This window comes from Curcuma longa, chromosome 14 (genome assembly GCF_044706935.1).
Source record: "Curcuma longa cultivar G26 ecotype Majalengka, Jawa Barat chromosome 14, ITB_CL_G26_1.1, whole genome shotgun sequence".
Taxonomy (NCBI): domain Eukaryota; kingdom Viridiplantae; phylum Streptophyta; class Magnoliopsida; order Zingiberales; family Zingiberaceae; genus Curcuma; species Curcuma longa.
The window spans coordinates 9,835,907-9,857,065 of NC_133874.1; the positions used below are offsets into that span (position 1 = coordinate 9,835,907).

Sequence of the window (21,159 nt, forward strand, 5' to 3'; positions counted from 1 at the left end):
CTGATGATGGTTAGGTTGTTATGATCGACTTGCCCTCTTTTCCATTGCAACGATATTCTAAATTAATCAAATCGAAGTATTCTTCTAGTTAGTTAAGTAATAATGTATCAAGTATTTTTTATTTTTAAAATCAATTTAAATGAATTAGGAAGGAGTAAAAGTTGAATAAATTATTTTCCCTCCTAAAAAATAATGGAAATTTTATTTTGTTGTCTCTTTCTCGCATGGAAAGCATACTTCCATCATATTATTTATGGATAGTTTCCATTAAAAGAGATCAAGTGTACGGGAATTAAAATTATTTATTAATTCTTTTACAAATTTGAATTGAGAAAATATCAATTTTTATTTTCTAGTATTGAAATTACTTACTGACCTACTTGATAAATCTCAATAATTTTCTAACATACTCTGAGTTTAATTATTTTGGACATCTTTAAATTGAAAATCATTAATATTTTTTAAACAGAGAAATTATTTATTAATTTCTATATTATGATTTTACTATAGTTCTATATGATAATTTTTTAGCCATAAAAAAATTGAATTAATAAATAATAGATCTATAAATATAAATATGGTATCTCATATAATATTTTATTTTAGATCCTTTCATAAATTAGATTGTCAAATGACCATTTAAGTTTATTTGTTTATTTTTTAATCAAAATATGCCTTGGAGTTTTTTTTTTTTGACCTATGCGAGCTAGAGGAAAGGATGAATAATTTATATTCATGGCAATTGAATAATTTGCACAGTGCATGGAAGACTTTGATGTAATGAAATAATCACACACAAATGCTAACACAGGTGGTTTATTTGGTTTACAACCTCTAGGGTTGCTACATCCAACGTTAGACCTAGCGTTCTACCACTACTAATGAATTTTTTCCTTTGTGGATCAAATTCGAGGGTGAAGAATCTTGTACAATAATATCACAGTATTACATATTTCAACAAAAAAAAGAAATAAAATTCTAAAAGAAAAGAGAAAATGATGAATGACACCTTGAGCATAAAGAGCTCTTCTTCTTTTTCACTTAGAGAATATTGCTGAGAATGAGAGCTTGATACTTGAGTCAAGCAAGAGAATATTAGCCAAGAAGTATGTGTGCAACCAATTGAAAATCCCCTTTTAAACATGCTTTAATAAGGTTGGTTTCTGCACCTTTTTATTGCCATCAATTGATTGTCATCATTTATCAATCGACTATTACGGATGGTTTGACCATTGACTTACCGTTAAACGGTCATTGACTTCTGATCAACAGTCGATATCATCTTGGTTTTTGAATATCAATCAATTGTTGGGAATCATCTACTAGGGTCAATATGCAAAACTTCGAGTCAGGGTTTAGCTTAGCAATCAATTGCTATGCTAAACCCTTTCCCCATTTAGGGTTTAGTCCATTAGTCAAACTACTGGATCCCAACGATCGATTGATAAATTATATTTTAGGGTGTGTACAATTTACTCCTTAATCACAAACCTTCTTTTTCATCTGCAATGTATCAGTCGATTGCTAGACTCTGCCAATCGACTGATACATAGATTTCAACCATCCTAATGACCGAAATACACCTAACTTCACTACCCTAATCCCACGAGTACTTCATGCCAGATAAACCTCCTGTTCCTTAGACTTTTGTGCTTAGAGCTTCCTAGTCTTCATCCGTCCTTGCATTTGATCTCACGATCTGCATGAGTGTTTCCTTCTACCAAGAATTCTATCTTCGACCTCCTTGGACTTCCACTCCTTTATTCCAGTCTTCTAACTTGCTAAGACTTCTTCTTGTTAAGAATCTAGCCCTCTACCTTCTTGTACTTTTCCTGCACTCTTGTCATATAAGTAAGATCCACATTTTTTACCTAAATTTAAATACTTATCAAACATCGAAACTTTATATCCAGGGCATGATTACAACAACAATATTTTTCTTTTTGATATTTAACAATCTATTTAAGTTTAAGTTAAATTCAACAATTTATCATGCTATCATGATTGCACCAACATTAACAATATCAACCTATAATCATGTCATGCTAACAAATCATCATAACAATATCAACATGATCACACAAACTTAAATCACACTTCTCCCCCTTGGTCAAATATCAAAAAGAGAGCAACATGAAGCTCCTATAACCATGCATAACCATAAAAGGAGATGTGGAGAAGGCATATATATTGACACAACAATGCAAAACAAGCAAGCTCAACGTATAAAAAATAAACTAAACATAGAATTAATATTTGCTTGCCAAAATAACTCAATCCATATAAGAAGAATATAAGTCTACAACAATCAGGATTATAGCAATACAATAGTTTCAAATAACAGAGCAAAATGCAGGACATAATAACATGTAAATAGAACAAGAACAAGTAGCTAAGAGTGAGTAGTCATAGAGCCAACTACCAATCCTCATTATCCTCACCAGGAGTTGATGGAGGAGGAAGGGGGAGGTTGCTGCCCTGGAACCAACGAATGCAGTAACTCCCACATCTCGAGTTGTCATCGTCTGATGGTGTCAATGCTATCGTGAAGTTGCAACTGATCAGTAACAAAAGATTGAAATTGCTACTGAGCCCAGGTGAACTGTTGATGCTTAAGACTGAGCTCCTCGAAGCACATGTCTATGAATTCCTTGAGCTCATGAAATTGAGACTCAAGTAGTTTTAAATGATCATATGAGCTCATCTTTGGCTCATCCTCTAGCATCTAAATTGTATCTACCATAAGTCTTTGTCTCACAACCTCGCCAACCCTACAACCATCCTCCCATTCCATTGTGGAGGCTTCTTATTTCATCCCCACTAGAGAGAAGGCCCATTGGTGATTCTATCGTATTTCACCGTTGATATGGTGGAAAGACGGACCTATACATAGCAAAGTCAAGTCAAAAGTCAAGCTTAGATGGAAGTCAAAAGTCAAACATAGGTGAAACTCAAAGAACTCAGACTTTTTGACTCCATCAGCTCGGTCCACCCTGACTCTGAGGACTCAGACTTCTCGACTCCATTAGCTTGGTCCATCTTGACTCCAAATGACTTAGACTCCTCATCTCTATCAGTTTGATTTATCCCAACTATAGAGGAATCAAACTCCTCGACTCTATCATCTCGATCCGCCTCAATTTTGAAGAACTCAAACTCCTTGACTCCATCAGCTTGGTCCGCCCTGACTCCGGAAGACTCAAACTCCTTGACTCCATCAGCTCGGTCTACACTTGACTCTAGATGACTTGGACTCCTCAACTCCATCGACTCGGCCACTTCGACTCTAAAAATATATCAACTTTGACCACTCGACCCAAACGTTCTAATCTTCAATGTCACTCTGCACATACTCCATTTCCTTATCCATAGGTAGGGCATACACCCTGCAGGGACCTACCAACTGTTACTGTGAATACTCCTAAACATGGCACTATGAGTATATGGAGGAACAATCATATGAGTGTCAGACTTGATCCTCTAGATGCTCTCCTATTTACACGTGGCATTCAACGAGTAGAGAAGCAAATAACAACTATCAGATATGATCTCCCATTATATTAATGTGGAGATGCTCTTTAATCAACTATAAAAACCCTAGAAATGGCACATACAGAAGGTATGCGCAAGAACATAGAAGTCTTCTTCTTCTTCCATATTTTCCCATTACTTTCGTTCCCCTCGAGCCTCTGTGCTAACTTGAACATCCCGTGCCACTCGACACCCATTTTAATCTTTGTTTGAGTGTTGTAGATCTTCCCGTGTTGGAACTTGTAGATGGCTAGAGGGGGGTGAATAGCCCTTTCTTTTCGAAACTTAGACGATTTCAGTCCTACAAAATTGTTAGCGCAGCGGAAAATACAACAACAATCAAGAGAACACAGCAATATACGAGGTTCGGGGATAACTTGCCCCTACTCCTCGGCGTGTCCGTAAGGTGGACGAAACCTTGATCTTCGGTAGATCAGACCCCGGATTAATCCGGCTAATATGAAGCTCCTTCTCGGTGGAGTTACCTCTCCACAACCAATCTCAAAGATATAATGTAAGCACAGAGATTATAGAAGGATGGATTAAGGCACCAAATAGAACTTACAACACAGCCTTAATCCTGGAATCAACACGAGCACAGCTTCTTCCCGAGAGCAAATCACAGCTTGCACAATCCTCAGGCCAAGAAGCTTCAATGAATAGCACAGGAGCACGAAGCACAGAACAGGAGTAAGGAGAGCACGAAGACAGGAGAACAACGATCGCAAGCACAAGCAACAGCACTTCGTTAGGGTTTTTCGGAATAAGCGATGCCTCCCTCTTCTTCCTCTCCTCCTTTTAGCCAACATCCTCTGAGTTCACTGCACTGATCACCTGATCATCCTCGGTGCAGCTCAGAGCGCCGTTGCCTTGTCTTTTTCCTGAAATCGAAATGTTATCACAACTTGGTACACCTGTGCCCAAGGAAAGCAGAAACCTTGACTTTCCTTTCTCTTCATTAAATTCAAACCTCACCTGCAAACTTCAGATGATTAGCGAAGCAATGACAGAAAAAGCAGGAGAGACGGTAGATAAAGTATAATCGATCAACCGATCGATCAAACGTCGTAAAAACGCCTCAGTAACGTGGGTAATCGATCAACTGATCGATTACCCCCTGCCTTAATCGATCGACCGATCGATTAAGGCACGGTAATCGATCAGCCGATCGATTACCGCGCGTAACTCCGATCGATTAAACCTCACAGTAGGTTCCTTAATCGATCACCTGATCGATTAGAATTGGTTCTGTTCAATTCCGAAAAGTCACAGAAGGTTCAGTAATCGATCACCTGATCGATTAACACTTTGACTTCGATAACAGTAGGTTTAGTAATCGATCATCTGGTCGATTAAACAAACTCCTCTTGGGTAATCGACTCACTGATCGATTAAATCAACTTAGACCTTAAATCCTAAGTCAAAGCACAAGTAGGTTAGCTTAGGTCTAACCCATGCCAACCCTAAGTGACCACACAATCAGAGAATACGCTTCCAAGCTTCCTCCAATCGTAATCCCGGTCCTGAGGTAGATTAACGAATCTCCTCTGACCATATCCGGTACAGAGAACGAGCTACCGAGCCCTCTCTGACCTAGTCCGGAGAACGAGCTACCGAGCCCTCTCCGACTTCGTCCGGTCCAGAGAACGAGCTACCGAGCCCTCTCTGACCCAATCAGGAGAACGAGCTACCGAGCCCTCTCCGACTTCGTCCGGTCCAGAGAACGAGCTACCGAGCCCTCTCTGACCCAATCCGGAGAACGAGCTACCGAGCCCTCTCTGACCCAATCCGGAGAACGAGCTACCGAGCCCTCTCTGACCCAACCGGTCCGGAGAACGAGCTGCCGAGCCCTCTCTGACCTAGTCCGGAGAACGAGCTACCGAGCCCTCTCCGAACTCAATTCTTAGCGATGAACTTAAATCGGTGTCAACATCAAAACAACAATCAGGACAAGACTGCATCAACAATCTCCCCCTTCTAAATGGGGAGAAGTTACCTCTTCATCATCCGAAGATGATGAAGCCGCGGTTGAGCTTGAAACGTCCGAGCTTTCCGAATCGGATTGTTCAATTGCCATGAGAGCCACGTTCCTTGTGCTCTTTTCTTCCTTCTCCTCCTCCGATGAGCTTGATGAAGTTTCATCCCATGTTGCCTTTAATGCCTTCTTCTTCTTGGCTTTCTCCTCCTTCTTCTTGAGTTTGGGACATTCACTTCGGTAATGTCCCTTCTTCTTACACTCATAACAAGTGACGTTAGAATTATCAACATCATTTTCATTAGATTTAATTTTACCTTTACCCTTGTAACCCTTGTATCGTCGACTCTTCCTCATCATCCGTCTTACGAAGTTCGCCATCTCACTCGATGATGAGGAGTCGCTCTCGTCTTCGGATTCGGAGGATGACGAGACCTCCTTCTTCTTCTCCTTCTTCTTCTTCTTGGCATCCTTGCTCTTTTCTCCTGCAACAAGAGCTATACCCTTCTCTTTTTGACCCTTGTTAGCAAGCTCATGCAATTCCATTTCACAAAAGAACTCATCTAATTTAACAATTGAAAGGTCCTTGGATACCTTGTAGGCATCCACCATGGATGACCACAAGGCATTCCTTGGAAATGATTTTAGGACGTACCTCACGAGATCACGGTTCTCTACCCTTTCGTCGACGGTGTGCAATCCATTGAGGATCTCCTTGAAGCGTCCATGGAGCTCACTTACCGTTTCATTCTCCTTCATGGTGAGATTTTGGAGTTGGTTGAGGAAGAGATCCCTCTTCGCAATCCGGGAATCTCGGGTTCCTTCGTGAAGCTCGATGAGCTTGTTCCATAGGTCCTTTGCGCTTGTGAACGGACCAACCTTGATGAGTTGATCCTTGTTGATCCCGCATTGAAGTGTCACCACCGCCTTCGCATCGGCTTGTCCCTTGCGCGTTTGTTCCACGGACCACCTAGATGAATCAAGCTCCTTACCTTCTTCGTCCCTTGGTGGTGTGAAACCTTCCTTGACCGCGAACCACATCGTGATGTCCGTCTTGAGGTAGTACTCCATCCGGCTCCTCCAATATTGAAAATCGGCTCCATCGAAGAAGGGTGGTCGGTTTGTGCTAAAGCCTTCCTTCATTGCCATCTCCTTAACTCTTTAGGGTTGTAATCCTTTGCAAAGAGCCCAAGCTCTGATACCACTTGTTGGAACTTGTAGATGGCTAGAGGGGGGTGAATAGCCCTTTCTTTTCGAAACTTAGACGATTTCTCCTACAAATTTGTTAGCGCAGCGGAAAAATACAACAAACAATCAAGAAGAACACAGCAATATACGAGGTTCGGGGATAACTTGCCCCTACTCCTCGGCGTGTCCGTAAGGTGGACGAAACCTTGATCTTCGGTAGATCAGACCCCGGATGAATCCGGCTAATAAGAAGCTCCTTCTCGGTGGAGTTACCTCTCCACAACCAATCTCAAGGATATAATGTAAGCACAGAGATTATAGAAGGAAATGAAACTGAGGCTACACAAATACAAACTTACAGCACAAGCCTCACAATCTTGCTTCAATCAAATGAGAACCTTCAACTCCCCGAGAGCAACCTCGTTGCACCACCTCGAGCAGAAGAAGCTTCAATGAGCGCAAGCAAGCAGGAGCAGGAAGCACAAGAAGGAGCACGATCGCAAGCACAGCAAGAGCAGCTAGGGTTTTTCAGAACAACGTTAACCCTCTTCCTCCTCTTCCTCTTGCTTTTAAGCAACTTCCTCTGAGTTCACTGCACTGATCACTGCACTGATCATCCTCTGCAGCTCAGACGTTGCCGTTTTGCCTGAAAGCCAAATGTAATGCCAAGCTTGCAATCCTGCACCAACTAAAATGAAACTCTTGACCTTTCTCCTTCCTTCATCAAATTCAAATGCCACCTGCAAATGATTAGCGATTAGCAAGCAATGACAGAAAAAGTACAGCAGAGCACAGAAGTATAAAGTATAATCGATCAACAGATCGATCAAAGGCGTAAAAACTTCTCAGTAACGTGGGTAATCGATCAACTGATCGATTACCCCCTGCCTTAATCGATCGGCCGATCGATTAAGGCACGGTAATCGATCAGCCGATCGATTACCGCGCGTAACTCGCGATTCCCATTAAACCTGTTAATCGATCACCCGATCGATTAAACCTTAATTATCGGAATTCACAGTAGGTTCCTTAATCGATCACCTGATCGATTAGAATTGGTTCTGTTCAATTCCGAAAAGTCACAGAAGGTTCAGTAATCGATCACCTGATCGATTAACACTTTGACTTCGATAACAGTAGGTTCAGTAATCGATCATCTGGTCGATTAAACAATCTCCTCTTGGGTAATCGACTCACTGATCGATTAAAGCAACTTAGACCTTAAATCCTAAGTCAAAGCACAAGTAGGTTAGCTTGGGTCTAACCCATGCCAACCCTAATTGACCACACAATCAGAGAATACGCTTCCAAGCTTCCTCCGATCGTAATCCCGGTCCTGAGGTAGATTAACGAATCTCCTCTGACCATATCCGGTACAGAGAACGAGCTACCGAGCCCTCTCTGACCTAGTCCGGAGAACGAGCTACCGAGCCCTCTCCGACTTCGTCCGGTCCAGAGAACGAGCTACCGAGCCCTCTCTGACCCAATCCGGAGAACGAGCTACCGAGCCCTCTCCGACTTCGGTCCGGTCCAGAGAACGAGCTACCGAGCCCTCTCTGACCCAATCCGGAGAACGAGCTACCGAGCCCTCTCCAACTCCAACCGGTCCAGAGAACGAGCTACCGAGCCCTCTCTGACCTAGTCCGGAGAACGAGCTACCGAGCCCTCTCCGAACTCAATTCTTAGCGATGAACTTAAATCGGTGTCAACATCAAAACAACAATCAGGACAAGACTGCATCAACACGATCGATTGGCATCTTTGTCAATCCACACCTTCACTAATTTCAAGGCCATTTTACTATAATATTTTTGCCAGCAACAAATGGTACCACAAGATGTCCCTCAACCTGTTTGCCCTGAAACAGACAGTTAAGAAAAGTTTGAGGGATTACATCCACCGATTCAATAAAATATCCATGGATGTGCCTTCGGCTACCTCGAACGTACTCATCGGTACTTTCTTTCAAGGATTGCAAGACGCAAATCTCTTTCAATCCTTAGTGATGGATCCCCAGTGACTTTCGATCTCCTTCTGGGCCACGCTCAGAAATACATTAACGTGAAAGAAGCTCAGGATGCAAAAAGGAAAGAAGTCGTAGCGCCAATAGCTGTGCCTACTCGACCTGAGCAAAAAGCTCCTCCCCTGCCTATTTGACATAAGGAGACATTTCTGCATCATCAGTATGCCTCAGTTCTGACAGAAGTGAGAACAATACAAATTGTGGAGACAACTCCGACTCTGGAACTAGTGTAACATAGGTCGGATGATAGGGAGTGATATTGTATGTTTTTATCACTCTCGTGGATATTTCAGTCATGAATGCCGACAGTATATACATGAAATCTGTTGAATAATTGAGGAGTACCTGCCTATTATAAGATCACCTATGAGATCGACTTGACAATCATTGATTCGCTATCCTCGAGGTGAGAACCTAGAATCTCGAGTCACTAATCAAAGGGTGTTGCGGCACCGTCAACCACATCAGCAAAGGGGACACGCCTCTCCAGAGAAGGTCCCAATCTCGAGAGCCCACTCGGCACCAATCAACAATGAGGATCAATGATACTAGAAGAGATACCCCACTCTGCAGGGATATTAATATGATCTTAGGAGGATCAACTAATGGAGATTCCAATCAAGCCTAGAAGACTCATGGTCGAAGGCTCGAAAACTATGGAATTGATGCCAAAGCTTGAGCAGAGTCCAATCCTTCTATCAGTTTTGGTTCTCAAGATCTAGAGGGGGTCACTACCCCTATGAGGATGCGCTAGAAATACTGGTCATCATAACAAATTATAATGTGGTCAGGGTCTTTGTTAACACAGGGAGTTACCTGAATGTACTCTTCAAAGAAACTTTCAATCAAATGTAGATATATCAACACGAGCTACGACCCATCTCCATGGCACTATTTGGATTCACAAGATACGAAGTGGAGCTACTAGGACTAATTAGTCTTTTGCTATCCTTAGGAGCAAAGCCCTTAAGGAGGACTCGGGTTGCTATCTTCACTGTGGTCGACACCTCATCTGGATGTAATGTCATCCTAGGACGATCCGCATTGAGTTTATTCCAAGCAGTGGTCTCCACTTATCATCAACAAATGAAGTTCCCCATGGACAACCAAGTGGGAGAAGTTAGAGGCGACCAAATGACCTCCAGAAAGTGCTATGTTGAAGTAGTGCGGGGCGACTCATGGAAGAAGTCGTAGAACCCATAGAGATGGAGTACACCTCGTCCATGATGTCCCTTTAGCTCGACTGACTGATGGTCATGAGGATGTGTTGATAATCCCTGAACAACCAAACTGAACTACCAAGATTACGATCAACCTCTCCCCTGAGCTAAAGCAAAAGGTAATCACCTGTCTCTCTCGCAACCAAGATGTCTTTGCCTGGCCAGCCAAAGAAGTCATAGGAGTCTCATCTGCTATCAAGGAGCATCGACTCAACATCGATCCGGAGACAAGGCTTGTTCAAAAAAGAAAGTAACACTTAATTACCAAACTGTTAGAAGCCAACCACATTCGAGAAGTCCAATTCCCAACTTGGCTCACAAACGTAGTGGTCATCCCGAAGTCTGGAGGCAAATGGAGAGTCTGCGTGGACTTCAAGGGCCTCATCAACAAAGTTTATCCAAAAGACTGTTATTTTCTACCCCGTATCGATCCACTTATGGATTTGACTTCGGAGTGCGAACTCATCTGCATGTTGGATGTTTATCAAGGTTATCATCAAATTTTCTTAATAGTGGAGGATCAAAAAAAGTTCAGCTTTATCACATTTGACGGAACTTTTTTATTATACTGGCATGCCATTTGGACTAAAGCATGCATGGGTAACTTATCAACAATTGATGGTGTTTAAGCAACAATTGGACAACATTTTGGAGGTCTATGTGAATGACATCTTGATCAAAAGTGTCTGAATCGAGAACTTAATCGACAACATTAATGAGACCTATAGTACTCTATGCTAGTACAGTCTTAAACTGAATCCAAATAAATATCTGTTCGGAGTCAAAAGCAAATATTTCCTTGGATATATTGTGACTAAGCGAGGAATTGATGCTAATCCCGAGAAGGTGCAAGCATTACTTTGTTAGGTTCCATATGCGTGTTTTAAAATTTTATATTTCTTTAAACATGCAGCGAAAGTGTAATAACCTATTTTATTACTATTTACACATAAAACCCACACGATGATACACGCGCATGCAAACATAATCATAGAAATAACATTAAAAAGTTATACATTTTGGATGACGCAAAATGGAAACGACATCGAGTAACAACCTTGAGAAAGACTATTTCTACTCGTATCAATGCCGAGATCTTCTCGAGATGACTTTCTAAGTCATGTGTCATGTGTTTATTTTGATATTAGTCAAAGGCAAGAGACGAACGATCCAAGAGAGGATCTACGGTCCGATTCAATATCCGACGGCTCAAAGCAATCTAACGATACGAATCAGATTAAATGAAGGTGATCACACGATCGTTCGAAGGTTGGATGGTTCATTATCAATAAGGGGCAATGAACCTAATGGCATGGGAGTTTCGGCAATAACAATTGTCCATCGAAACAATAGCCAAAGAGGAAGGAAGAAGGATACCTCGCAGCAGAGAAATAACTGTTGTTTCTCCTCTTGCTTCTTGCTTCCACCGCTGGTTCTTGGTCCTTTGGCTCGGGGAAAGGCACCTAGGGAGGTAGCTAACCCATGGAGGGATCCATGGCTGGAGGCAATCTTAGAGAATCCTCACTTGGACGACGACGGCTACTCCACCAAGGGTGGGCAACGACAATGAAGAAGGAAGTGGGTGGTGGTCAGCGGCTAGGGGAAGAGAAGAGGTGGATATTAAAATCTAACCCTTAGATTTTCAATCCATTAAATAACTCTTCTTTAGAATATATTTATAGATCTCTAATGGGTTTGATTCGCAAACTAAAAATCTACATCCGTTAATTCAAAATCCAAATTGATAGCCTTAAGTTTGGTTTAAGACTAAACTGTGTTGGTTCAAAATCAAACTACCTTTTAATGAAAATCAAACTAATTTAATTTATAATTAAATCAAAGAAAGTCCACTTTATCTTTAAAAGACGTGGTCCATCTGTGCTTCCATTCTGATAAAATATCTTTCATATTTATCAAATATCTAGTCCAACCAGACTCAATCTCTCTAGATTTGAGAATTTAATTCTTAAACTCGTTTTATGTCTCTTGGATAATCTCATAGTGCGTGTGACCTTATAAGTTCTCGATTTATGTTAGTTGTCTATAATTAACTATTAATTATGGATTAATCATGAGTGACACCCAGTAGTACAACATAACTCCCAAATAACCAAAAAATCACAATTGACTGTAGAACCACTTTTGAATCCTTCAGTAGCTATAGTTGTTCGTGTGTCTATTCCTTTCCCTTATCTTATACTCGCTTAGTTCAGAACATGGTCTATGTGTCAGTCCCCACTAGACTGACAACGTCACACCTAGTCCAAGTAGTAATTTCTTATCCTGCGGATTCAAATTACTCAAAACATCTGTCCAAGAAAATCATTCTCTTAATGTGTTTCTGCTTTGACCAAAGACTTACAAGTAACAATCCTGACAAGTGGTCTAGAGTATACGTCTACTAATAGAGGAGTGGTGAATCATCTATGAGTTACTCAATCACCTTCGGACACTTCAATTATACCCAATCATCCCAGAGTCCACACCTCTGTAGAGATATTTGCTTAAGAAGTCAAAGTATAAGTCTTTATGATAAAGATGACTTGAATGTCTCAAGTCAAAGGAAACTTGCACTCAAACTACAATAAAATCTTTATAGATATGTATAGAATCACATAAAATCTCATTGCAGGTCACTTTCGATAAACTAGTTACCCTTAACCGATATCCATATGTTAACTTTCAACATCCCAATAGTTTCAGCCAGTTAGGATTTGTTGCTTGATAAAGCCAAGGACTTTAACATATGTTAGTCTTACAGAATCAATAATATCCGATTTCATTAATTCATCTACAAAGAAATATTTCAATACGTACATAATTATATATGTAAAGATATCTACTAATTGTGATCCAATCATAATTTCTCTCATGTTATGCATTGTATTATGGATTTCATTAATTGAGTTTAAGATCAAATTAAATACATAGAGAATGTACACTCAAATAGTAAATTTATTTATTTAATAAATATTATATTATCTAAGGCGATTGCATTAAGATACCTTTCGAATACAACATACTTAACATGCTTTCTCCTCATAATCACAAGGAGACACAAAAACTGGTGGGCCAGATCATGACGCTCTCTTGATTCATCTCTCGATTAGTTGACAAGAGCCTACCCTTCTTTAAAGTTCTCAGAAAGGCAGCTTGGTTTGAGTGAGATGATAAATGTGAGCGAGTTTTTATAGATCTCAAATCTTATCTAATGTAACTGCCCCTTCTCTCCAAGCCTATTGTAGAAGAAACTCTGTGGTTCTATTTAGCTACAGTCGAAGGAGTTGTTAGTGTAGTTCTACTTTGGCAAGAGGACAACACTCAACACCCTATTTACTTGGACAATCATCTCTTAAAGGACGCATAGACCCAGTATTTTACTATAGAGAAGTTAGCTTTAATATTAATCACAACAGTTTGTAAAATGCGTCTCTATTTCCTATCACATCCCATTATTATGCTACCAACATAGCTATGGGTCGAGCCTTAACTAAGTCCGAAGCTTCTAAGTGGCTCATCAAATGGACAACAGAGCTCAGTAAGTATGATATATAGTACCAACCTCGGATAGCTATCAAGACGCAAACACTTGTCGATTTCTTGACCGAAACTCTAGGGCAAGAAATGCAAGAAGTCTAGAAAGTCTTTGTGGATGACTCTTCCACAAAACAAGGTAGTGGAGTCGGGATACTATTAATTTCACCCCAAGAAGAAGTACTACAACTCGTCATCTAGCTTAGATTTTGAGCTTCCAATAATGAAGCAGGATACAAGGCATTATTGGTAGGACTACGAGTTGCTAATCAAATCGGTGCCTCCCGAGTCATCATTCATTCCGACTCTCAACTAACCATCCAATAGCTTGAAGGAAAATTTGAAACCAAGAATGATAGACTCATGAGGTACAATAAAGTCATTGAAAAATTGAAAGTTGAATTTCAAAAGGTTATTTTTCAAAAAATACCCCTAAATGAAAATCAAAAGAGAGCTGAGTTGACTAAAATTGCAAGTGTTTTAGCTACATGGACATTTGAAGAATCTTTCACTCGAGTCCAATCGGTTTCACAAATAGATCAAGTATCTGCTCAAGAAGAACCAGCTGATTAGTGATTACCATTCATTTCACTTCTGAAAGATGGAATCCGACCCGAGCACTCGCAGCAAGCTTGACTACTCAAGAGGTGGGTTGCACGTTTCACCTTAGTCGGAGATTGCTTATACAAGAGGGCTTTCTCAAGACCAGTGGCGGATGTAGTAAGGGACCCGGGGGGGCCATGGCCCCCCCCAGCCCACGGAGACCCCTTGGTGATCGTTTCGGGTGGCGGGATTCACCTGCTCACTCATCGCGTGATGGATTACATAAGCTCGCCGACCACGATTTCACCCTCGTCGAGATATACGCGGAGTTCCCATTTCAAAAATCTGGTCTCCATCCGAATTTCTTTTTCGATGCCTCGGACTCTGTATCGGCGGCGGCGGCGGAGAAAACAGGGACATCAACACTTGCGTCCTTCTCCTTGTTTTCTTCCTCCTCCTCATCCTCCTCCTCCGACGGTAATCGATCGGGGATCACCGGTCGGTTGGCGTGGTTGATTCTGGTGCTCCTTTGCAAGCTCGACGGCAAGGCGGCGGCGTATCGAAACGCAAGACAATCATACCTCTTCCTGGCAAACAACCTCCAGTACATCATGAACACGATCCGCCACTACCGACTGAGGGGTTTATTAGGTGAGGAGTGGGTGGTGCGGCACGCCGAGAAAGCGAGGCAGCATGCAGTGAATTACGAAAGGGTGTCGTGGGGGAAGGTAGCAGCGGAGGTTCCGGCAGTGGAGGTCGGCGCCGGAGTGGCGCGGGTGCAGATGTGGGCATTCGTGGAGGCGGTGGAGGCGGCGTGCGCCCCGCAGGCGGGGTGGGTGGTGGTGGACGCTGGGATGAGAGAGGAGGTGAGGGAGGCAGTGAGGGGGATGGTGCTCCCGGCGTATAGGGGGTTCTTCTACCAGCGGTGGAGGGCGGCAGTGGAGGAGGGCGAAGCAGCGAAGTTGTCACCCGAGATTGTGCCCCAGCGGCTCGCGGGACTCTTCTCCAGTTCCGACGAAGCTGGTTCCAGTTCATTCTCGAGTTATCAGCTCGGTTCGAAGTCCCTTTCATCCCGGTCCGAAGCGTCGTCCAGGTCCCTATAAGATCTAGGCCGTTGCTGGTAACGAGTGTAAGAACTCAACAACTGATTCTTTTTCCTAGAATCAATGTATTATTTGTCTTTTGCTCGGTTTATGAAGTCGCTAATAAATTATAATGGAATTTACATAAAATAATTAAATTAGATTGCATTCTAAATATAATTTTACAAATACTAATAAACTCCCTAAAAATTTAAAGTTAGATGATATATATATATACGTACTATATAAATAAGTTAATTCATCGACATGTCCAAATATTATCTCCGTTAATTATATTTTAAATTTATCTGATTATTTTAAATTATTGAACAATTGCATCAACTTATTTATAAAGAGCTGTTAAGCGTTATTGATGATAATATCAACTTAGTATACGTACACCTCTCAAAAAACTATTTTTGAGTTTTAAGTACTATATATTAATATTCCTCCTCAGTGAGAGGGAAAAAAATCTTAATAGTTATTAATTATTATTAGTTTATTACATGGTCTTCTTTGCCCTGCTTTCAAATTGAATGACGCTTTAGAATTTTTCACCTATAAATCTATAACATATGCACACAACACACATCCATGTTAATTTGTCCTCCTATTGCACAAGCCATAGATTTATACACCTCAAATATGACCCCCCCAAATATGAAATCCTGGATCCGCCCCTGCTCAAGACCCTTGCTCAGATGCCTAAATCTAGAAGACGTCGACTACATCATGCATGAAATTCATCAAGGCACCTATGGTAATCATGCTGACGGTCAGACTTTGACCATAAAGATCTTGCTTGCTAGATACTTCTGGTCTACTTTGCAAACAGATGTGGCTTGATTGGTCTGCGCCTACATCAACTTTTATAAGCATCAGAATCTCTTCCGAACCTCGACAGAATTACTGAAGGCATCTACCATCTCCTGCCCCTTTGACTGCTAGGGGTGGATATAGTTAGTCCTTTCCCGACTAGACCCCACCAAAAGAGGTTCATCTTTGGTAGTAGTCAACTACTTATCTAAGTGGGTGGAAGTCGAGCCTCTCGCTCGGATCATGGAATATATTATTCTCAAATTCTTATAGACGAACATCATCTACCACCATGGTCTTTTGACCTCCATCTAAGTTTAACTTTTGACTTAACTTTGCCACGTATAAGTCTCTCTTTCCACTGTATCAACTGTCATGCCCCGCAACACACCAAGAGAAACATTGATTCCCATAGTTCTAGCCAAATAGTGATGATATGCCCAAAAGGCATATGAACCTTACCATGGTTTAGCTTAATGAAATGGATAATGCAACAGAACATGTTCAACGTCACATTTATGTCAAGATTATGGCAAAATGTATACAACATGAATAAATGTGGGGGGCCGAATAAATGTGGGGGGGCGAATCATGGCCAACCCATGGATCACAATGAGCAAAATGCAATTGACAATTAATTTATAAGGCACATTGTCACAGGTAGTCAACTCATTTGTTGGCGATAGATTGTGGCCATTACAACAAGGTTTTTGGTAGAAATGATCATGTATGAGAGTCAATGTGATATGGTCAAAAGGTATGTGCAAGGGCTCGATCAATAAAGGATAGAACACAAAATGATCATTCGTAGATAATCGACAACCTAAGAATTCCTAGAGAATAGCAAGAGTAAAGTCTAAGTCACATCGAGTGATGTGGGTACGATATGGAAGACCATCACCGAAAGATCGTAGATTGTTATAAAATTCAGAGACTAAATCAACAAGAGGAGAAGTTTGCGAGTTTTGGGCAGCGTTACTCGAGTGAATGCTAGAGCATTCCTAAACCATTTTCTAAGCACTTCAAGAGACAAGAAAGCAAGTAATAGAAAAAACTTCATTGTTTTAGTCTTTTATTTGTATTTATTTTGTCTATTATTGTATCTCGTTTTATTGCCGCAATAAAAGTGTTGCAATAGATTTCTCTACCTTTAAAAGGTATTTTAAAAGAAGAAAGAAAGTTTGTGAGAATGATAGGGACTACCTCACTATACATTTATTGCCTTGACTTATCTCTTTATATTTTTACCATCATAAATCTACATGAAAGAAAGCTATTCACTTCTTCCCAAGAAAATCTAGCGTCTATTCCCCTTCTTCCTTAGCCCACTTCACTATCTATCTAATAATTGTTACTTGGGATTGATAGGCATGAATTTAAGTATATGATTAAGATGCAAAGTCAAAAAATATATTGGAAAAGATCAGGGTATATTCTCCAATATTCCCTCCTCCCCACACATTTTTTTTATTGCCTCTAACTTTTGTGAAATTAGATTCTTTTATTTTTTATTTTTAAGATCAAACTCAATTGTTTTTGATAATTAAAAATATTAATTGATTCATGACAATCATAACTATAAAAAATATTTTAAAGTCTAAAGGCATCCAAAGAGCTATTGAGATGTTTACTTTATTTAATTTTGCAAAAAATTACCTTCATGGTATTTTCCTTGGAGTCCAAAAATTAATATAAGAGGGAATGATCTATTCCAAACTTGATTCTTATTAACTTACAAAATAGTTTTATTTTTGTAAAAAAAAAAGAATCAATTTTGAGTTATAAGTGTTAATCAATCGTTTTTTAATTATTTTTAAAACTCATTTCAATTCAAAAATTATTTGTACACTACTTTTATATATTCAAAATACTTACATTTTGACCTCAATTTATTTTTTTTAAAACTATGTATTTTTTTGATATACGAAGTACGCACGTCAGGGCATTAAAAAGAACTGGCCGGAGAATTTGCAAAAATAATTCTCCAATAATTTGATCATAATATTTAGCACGTTGATGTTACGTTTAAACTAACAATATATCTTAATTATATTAATCATGTTTACCTTTTGTATTAATTGTGAGACAGGATTGGTTGCTCAATCACTATAAATGTTTCTTTCCTTTACAGATGGAAGACTGAGAAAAATAATATATATATATATATATATATATATATATATAAAAAGATATAAGTAAGATAATCGAAATGTCTCTTTCACTAGTTTATCTCAATCTAATTGACTTATCAGATCAAATGGTAATGATGCTATGTTGAAATCTCACTGTATTGAGATGACGATAGAAATTCATCTCCCACTGAAAAATAATGACATTGAAGTTTTGTTTTTACTTTGTTCTCTTGATGTGGTCGATTTTTGTAAAGAATAACATGTATCATAAGATTCACCGAGTTATTCTAATGAGGTTCTTTCAATGCCTAAGTCATCATAGAATATAAAGAAATATAATGATAAGAAAATAAAGTAAATTAAATGAGATTAGATGATGATAACATACTAAGAGAATCCTTGATTAGGTAGTTCACTATTGACAGACTGTCGTTTTATTTGTAGATAGGTTTTCAATTTTATTTTTTTTTTGTATTTTATTTTTTTATTTGTATTCAATCCTCCCCTTATCTTATATAGGGAGAAAAATCCAAGAGACGCATCACATTAAAGGGTGTCGTTGTAATCATTGTGTCCTTTCGAATTATGATAATTATTGTGTCCCTTCACATGCTGGTAGATTGGGAGGTCAGATCAGCTTAGTAGGTTAGGAGGTCGACAAGTCAAGATGTCAAACCAGCTCAGGAGGTCAACAACTCGAGAAGTTGGGAAACTAGCAACCCGAGAGGTCGGGAAGCCAACAACCCTAGAGGTTGAGAAGTCGGCAACTCGAGAAGTCTGGAATTAAAGCCAGCAACTCAGGAGGTCAGATCGATTCGGCCGATCAGAGATTGATGCATTTTCTTTGACCAAGTCCTGAATATTTGCATTGATAAGTCTTGAAGCATGTCACATGACCCCTATGTTGACTAAGTCCTATCACATCACCTCTGTCATCTCCATTGCAACAAGTAGGATTTTAGTTCATATAATTTACTCACTTGTTCTAACTTTATAGGTTTGCTAGCTCTTTCCCAATGAAAATCAAAGACCCAAGTAGGGGTTAAAATCAAACTGAATCAAATCGAACCAAATGAATCGAAATCGAACCAAATTGAATTTTTTCAAGCAAGCCGAATCGACTAAATTTTTAAATAAAAATCAAACAGATCGAACCGATAAAATATTGATTAATTCGATCGCAAGCCGAATTAACCAAAATAACTGACACCAATTAAATAAGAATTTATAAGTTCATTTACTTAGAAATTTATCGATAATTATTTTTTTATTTTGACTAATTCATTTTAAATGAATAAGAAATTTTAAAATTAACACTGAACCGAATTAATCAATTTTTTTAAAAAAATTAAAATTTTAAAATAATCGAATCAAATTTTTAAATTTGATCTGTTTAATCGAACTTTTGCTCACCTCTAATTATGTGAATGCAGAAGCATTTCACTATTGCATCGTAGCCTTAGGGGCTAAAATTTATTTTATTTTTTTAATATCAGATATCCAACTTTCACCGATTAATCCAAGAAGTGAGGCGACTCTTGACACGGTGTCTTAGTGTCACTAATTGTTCAAACGTGCTACATGCATGTGTTTTAAACCCTTGATTACTTAAGAAAAGTATCATACAAAACAACTCAAACTTTACTTGTTTTTGTTTGCTCAAGACGTAAATTAACTATGGGAAAAAAAAATTAAGTGACATTACCTAGACCTTCGATGTGTTAGAAGGACATAATAACCAACTACACCACAACACCAAATTTAATATTAGGATAAAATTTTTTGACCTATTGAAAAATAAGTTTCCATGATAATGGTTGCATATCATAGGCTTGAGCGTCAAAATTTACTTTATTTTTTTATATCAGGTATCCAACTTTCACTGATTAATCAAAAAAGTGAGGTGACTCTTGACAAGACGTCTCTAATTGTTCAAAGTCTTGTTTGTTTTTGTTTGCTTATGATGTAAATTAACTCTAAAAAAAACTATACTTTACTTTGTTCCTTAACTTACATATTTTTGTCTGCTTAAGATGTAAATTAACTTTGAAAAAAACAACTTAAGTGGCGTTGCACAAACTAGAACTAGAGACCTTCATCAATTATTCCAAGAAGTGAGTGATTCTTGACGAGGCATCTCTAATTGTTCAAAGTCTTGCTTATTTTTGTTTGCTTAGGATATAAATTAACTTTGAAAAAAACTCAAACTTTACTTTATTCCTTAACTTACTTGTTTTTGTCTGCTTAAGATGTAAAAATTAACTTTGAAAAAAAAATAACTTAATTGGCATTGCACAAACTAGAACCGAAGACATTCAATGCGTTAGACCAACATGATAACCAACTACACCAAGACACCAAGCTTAGTATTTGAATAATACTTTTCATCCTATTGAAAAATATAGTTTCCATGATATTTTCTAAGCATGGAATTATATGTAGGACTGAGTATTTGATTAAAATCGTACCGAACCGATCAAATTTTTAAATAAAAATCAAATAAATCGAACCGATAAAATGTCGGTTAATTCAGTTGAAAACTAAATTAATTGAAATAATCAATTTTTTTAAGTATTATGAAAGATTTACTAATTAAATAAAGATTTATAAGCTCATTTACTTAGAATTAATTGATTATTTTTTATTTTGATTAATTCGGTTTATTTAGTTTAATCGAATAAGAAATTTTAAAATTGACATCGAACCAAATTAATAGATTTTTTAAAAAATTAAAATTCTAAAATAAGTGAACTGAATTTTTAAATTCGATCGATTTGTTCAGTTTAACTGATTTTACTCACCCCTAATTAAGTGAATGAGGAAGCATCTCACTGTTGCATCGTAGTCTTGGGGGCCAAAATTTACTTCATTTTTTATCTCAAGTATTCAACTTACACCGATTAATCTAAGAAGTGAGGTGACTTTTGATGCGACATCTTAGCATCACTAATTGTTCAAACGTGCTACATGTATGCATTTTAAACCCCTGATTACTTAGGAAAAGTATCATACAAAAAAACTCAAACTTTACTTTGTTCCTTAACTTACTTGGTTTATCTACTTAAGATGTAAATTAACTTTGAAATAAAAACTTAGGTGACGTTGCTCGGACTCG

General features: G+C 38.9%; 1 protein-coding gene across 1 annotated transcript; it reads left to right on the forward strand.

The window, feature by feature from the left end:
* The first annotated feature begins 14,211 nt into the window (after positions 1-14,211).
* On the forward strand, positions 14,212-15,117 carry LOC141844871 (exocyst complex component EXO70H1-like). The gene has a single exon (XM_074732848.1). It carries the CDS (start codon positions 14,212-14,214, stop codon positions 15,115-15,117), a length of 906 nt encoding a protein of 301 aa, XP_074588949.1.
* Positions 15,118-21,159: the final 6,042 nt, after the last annotated feature.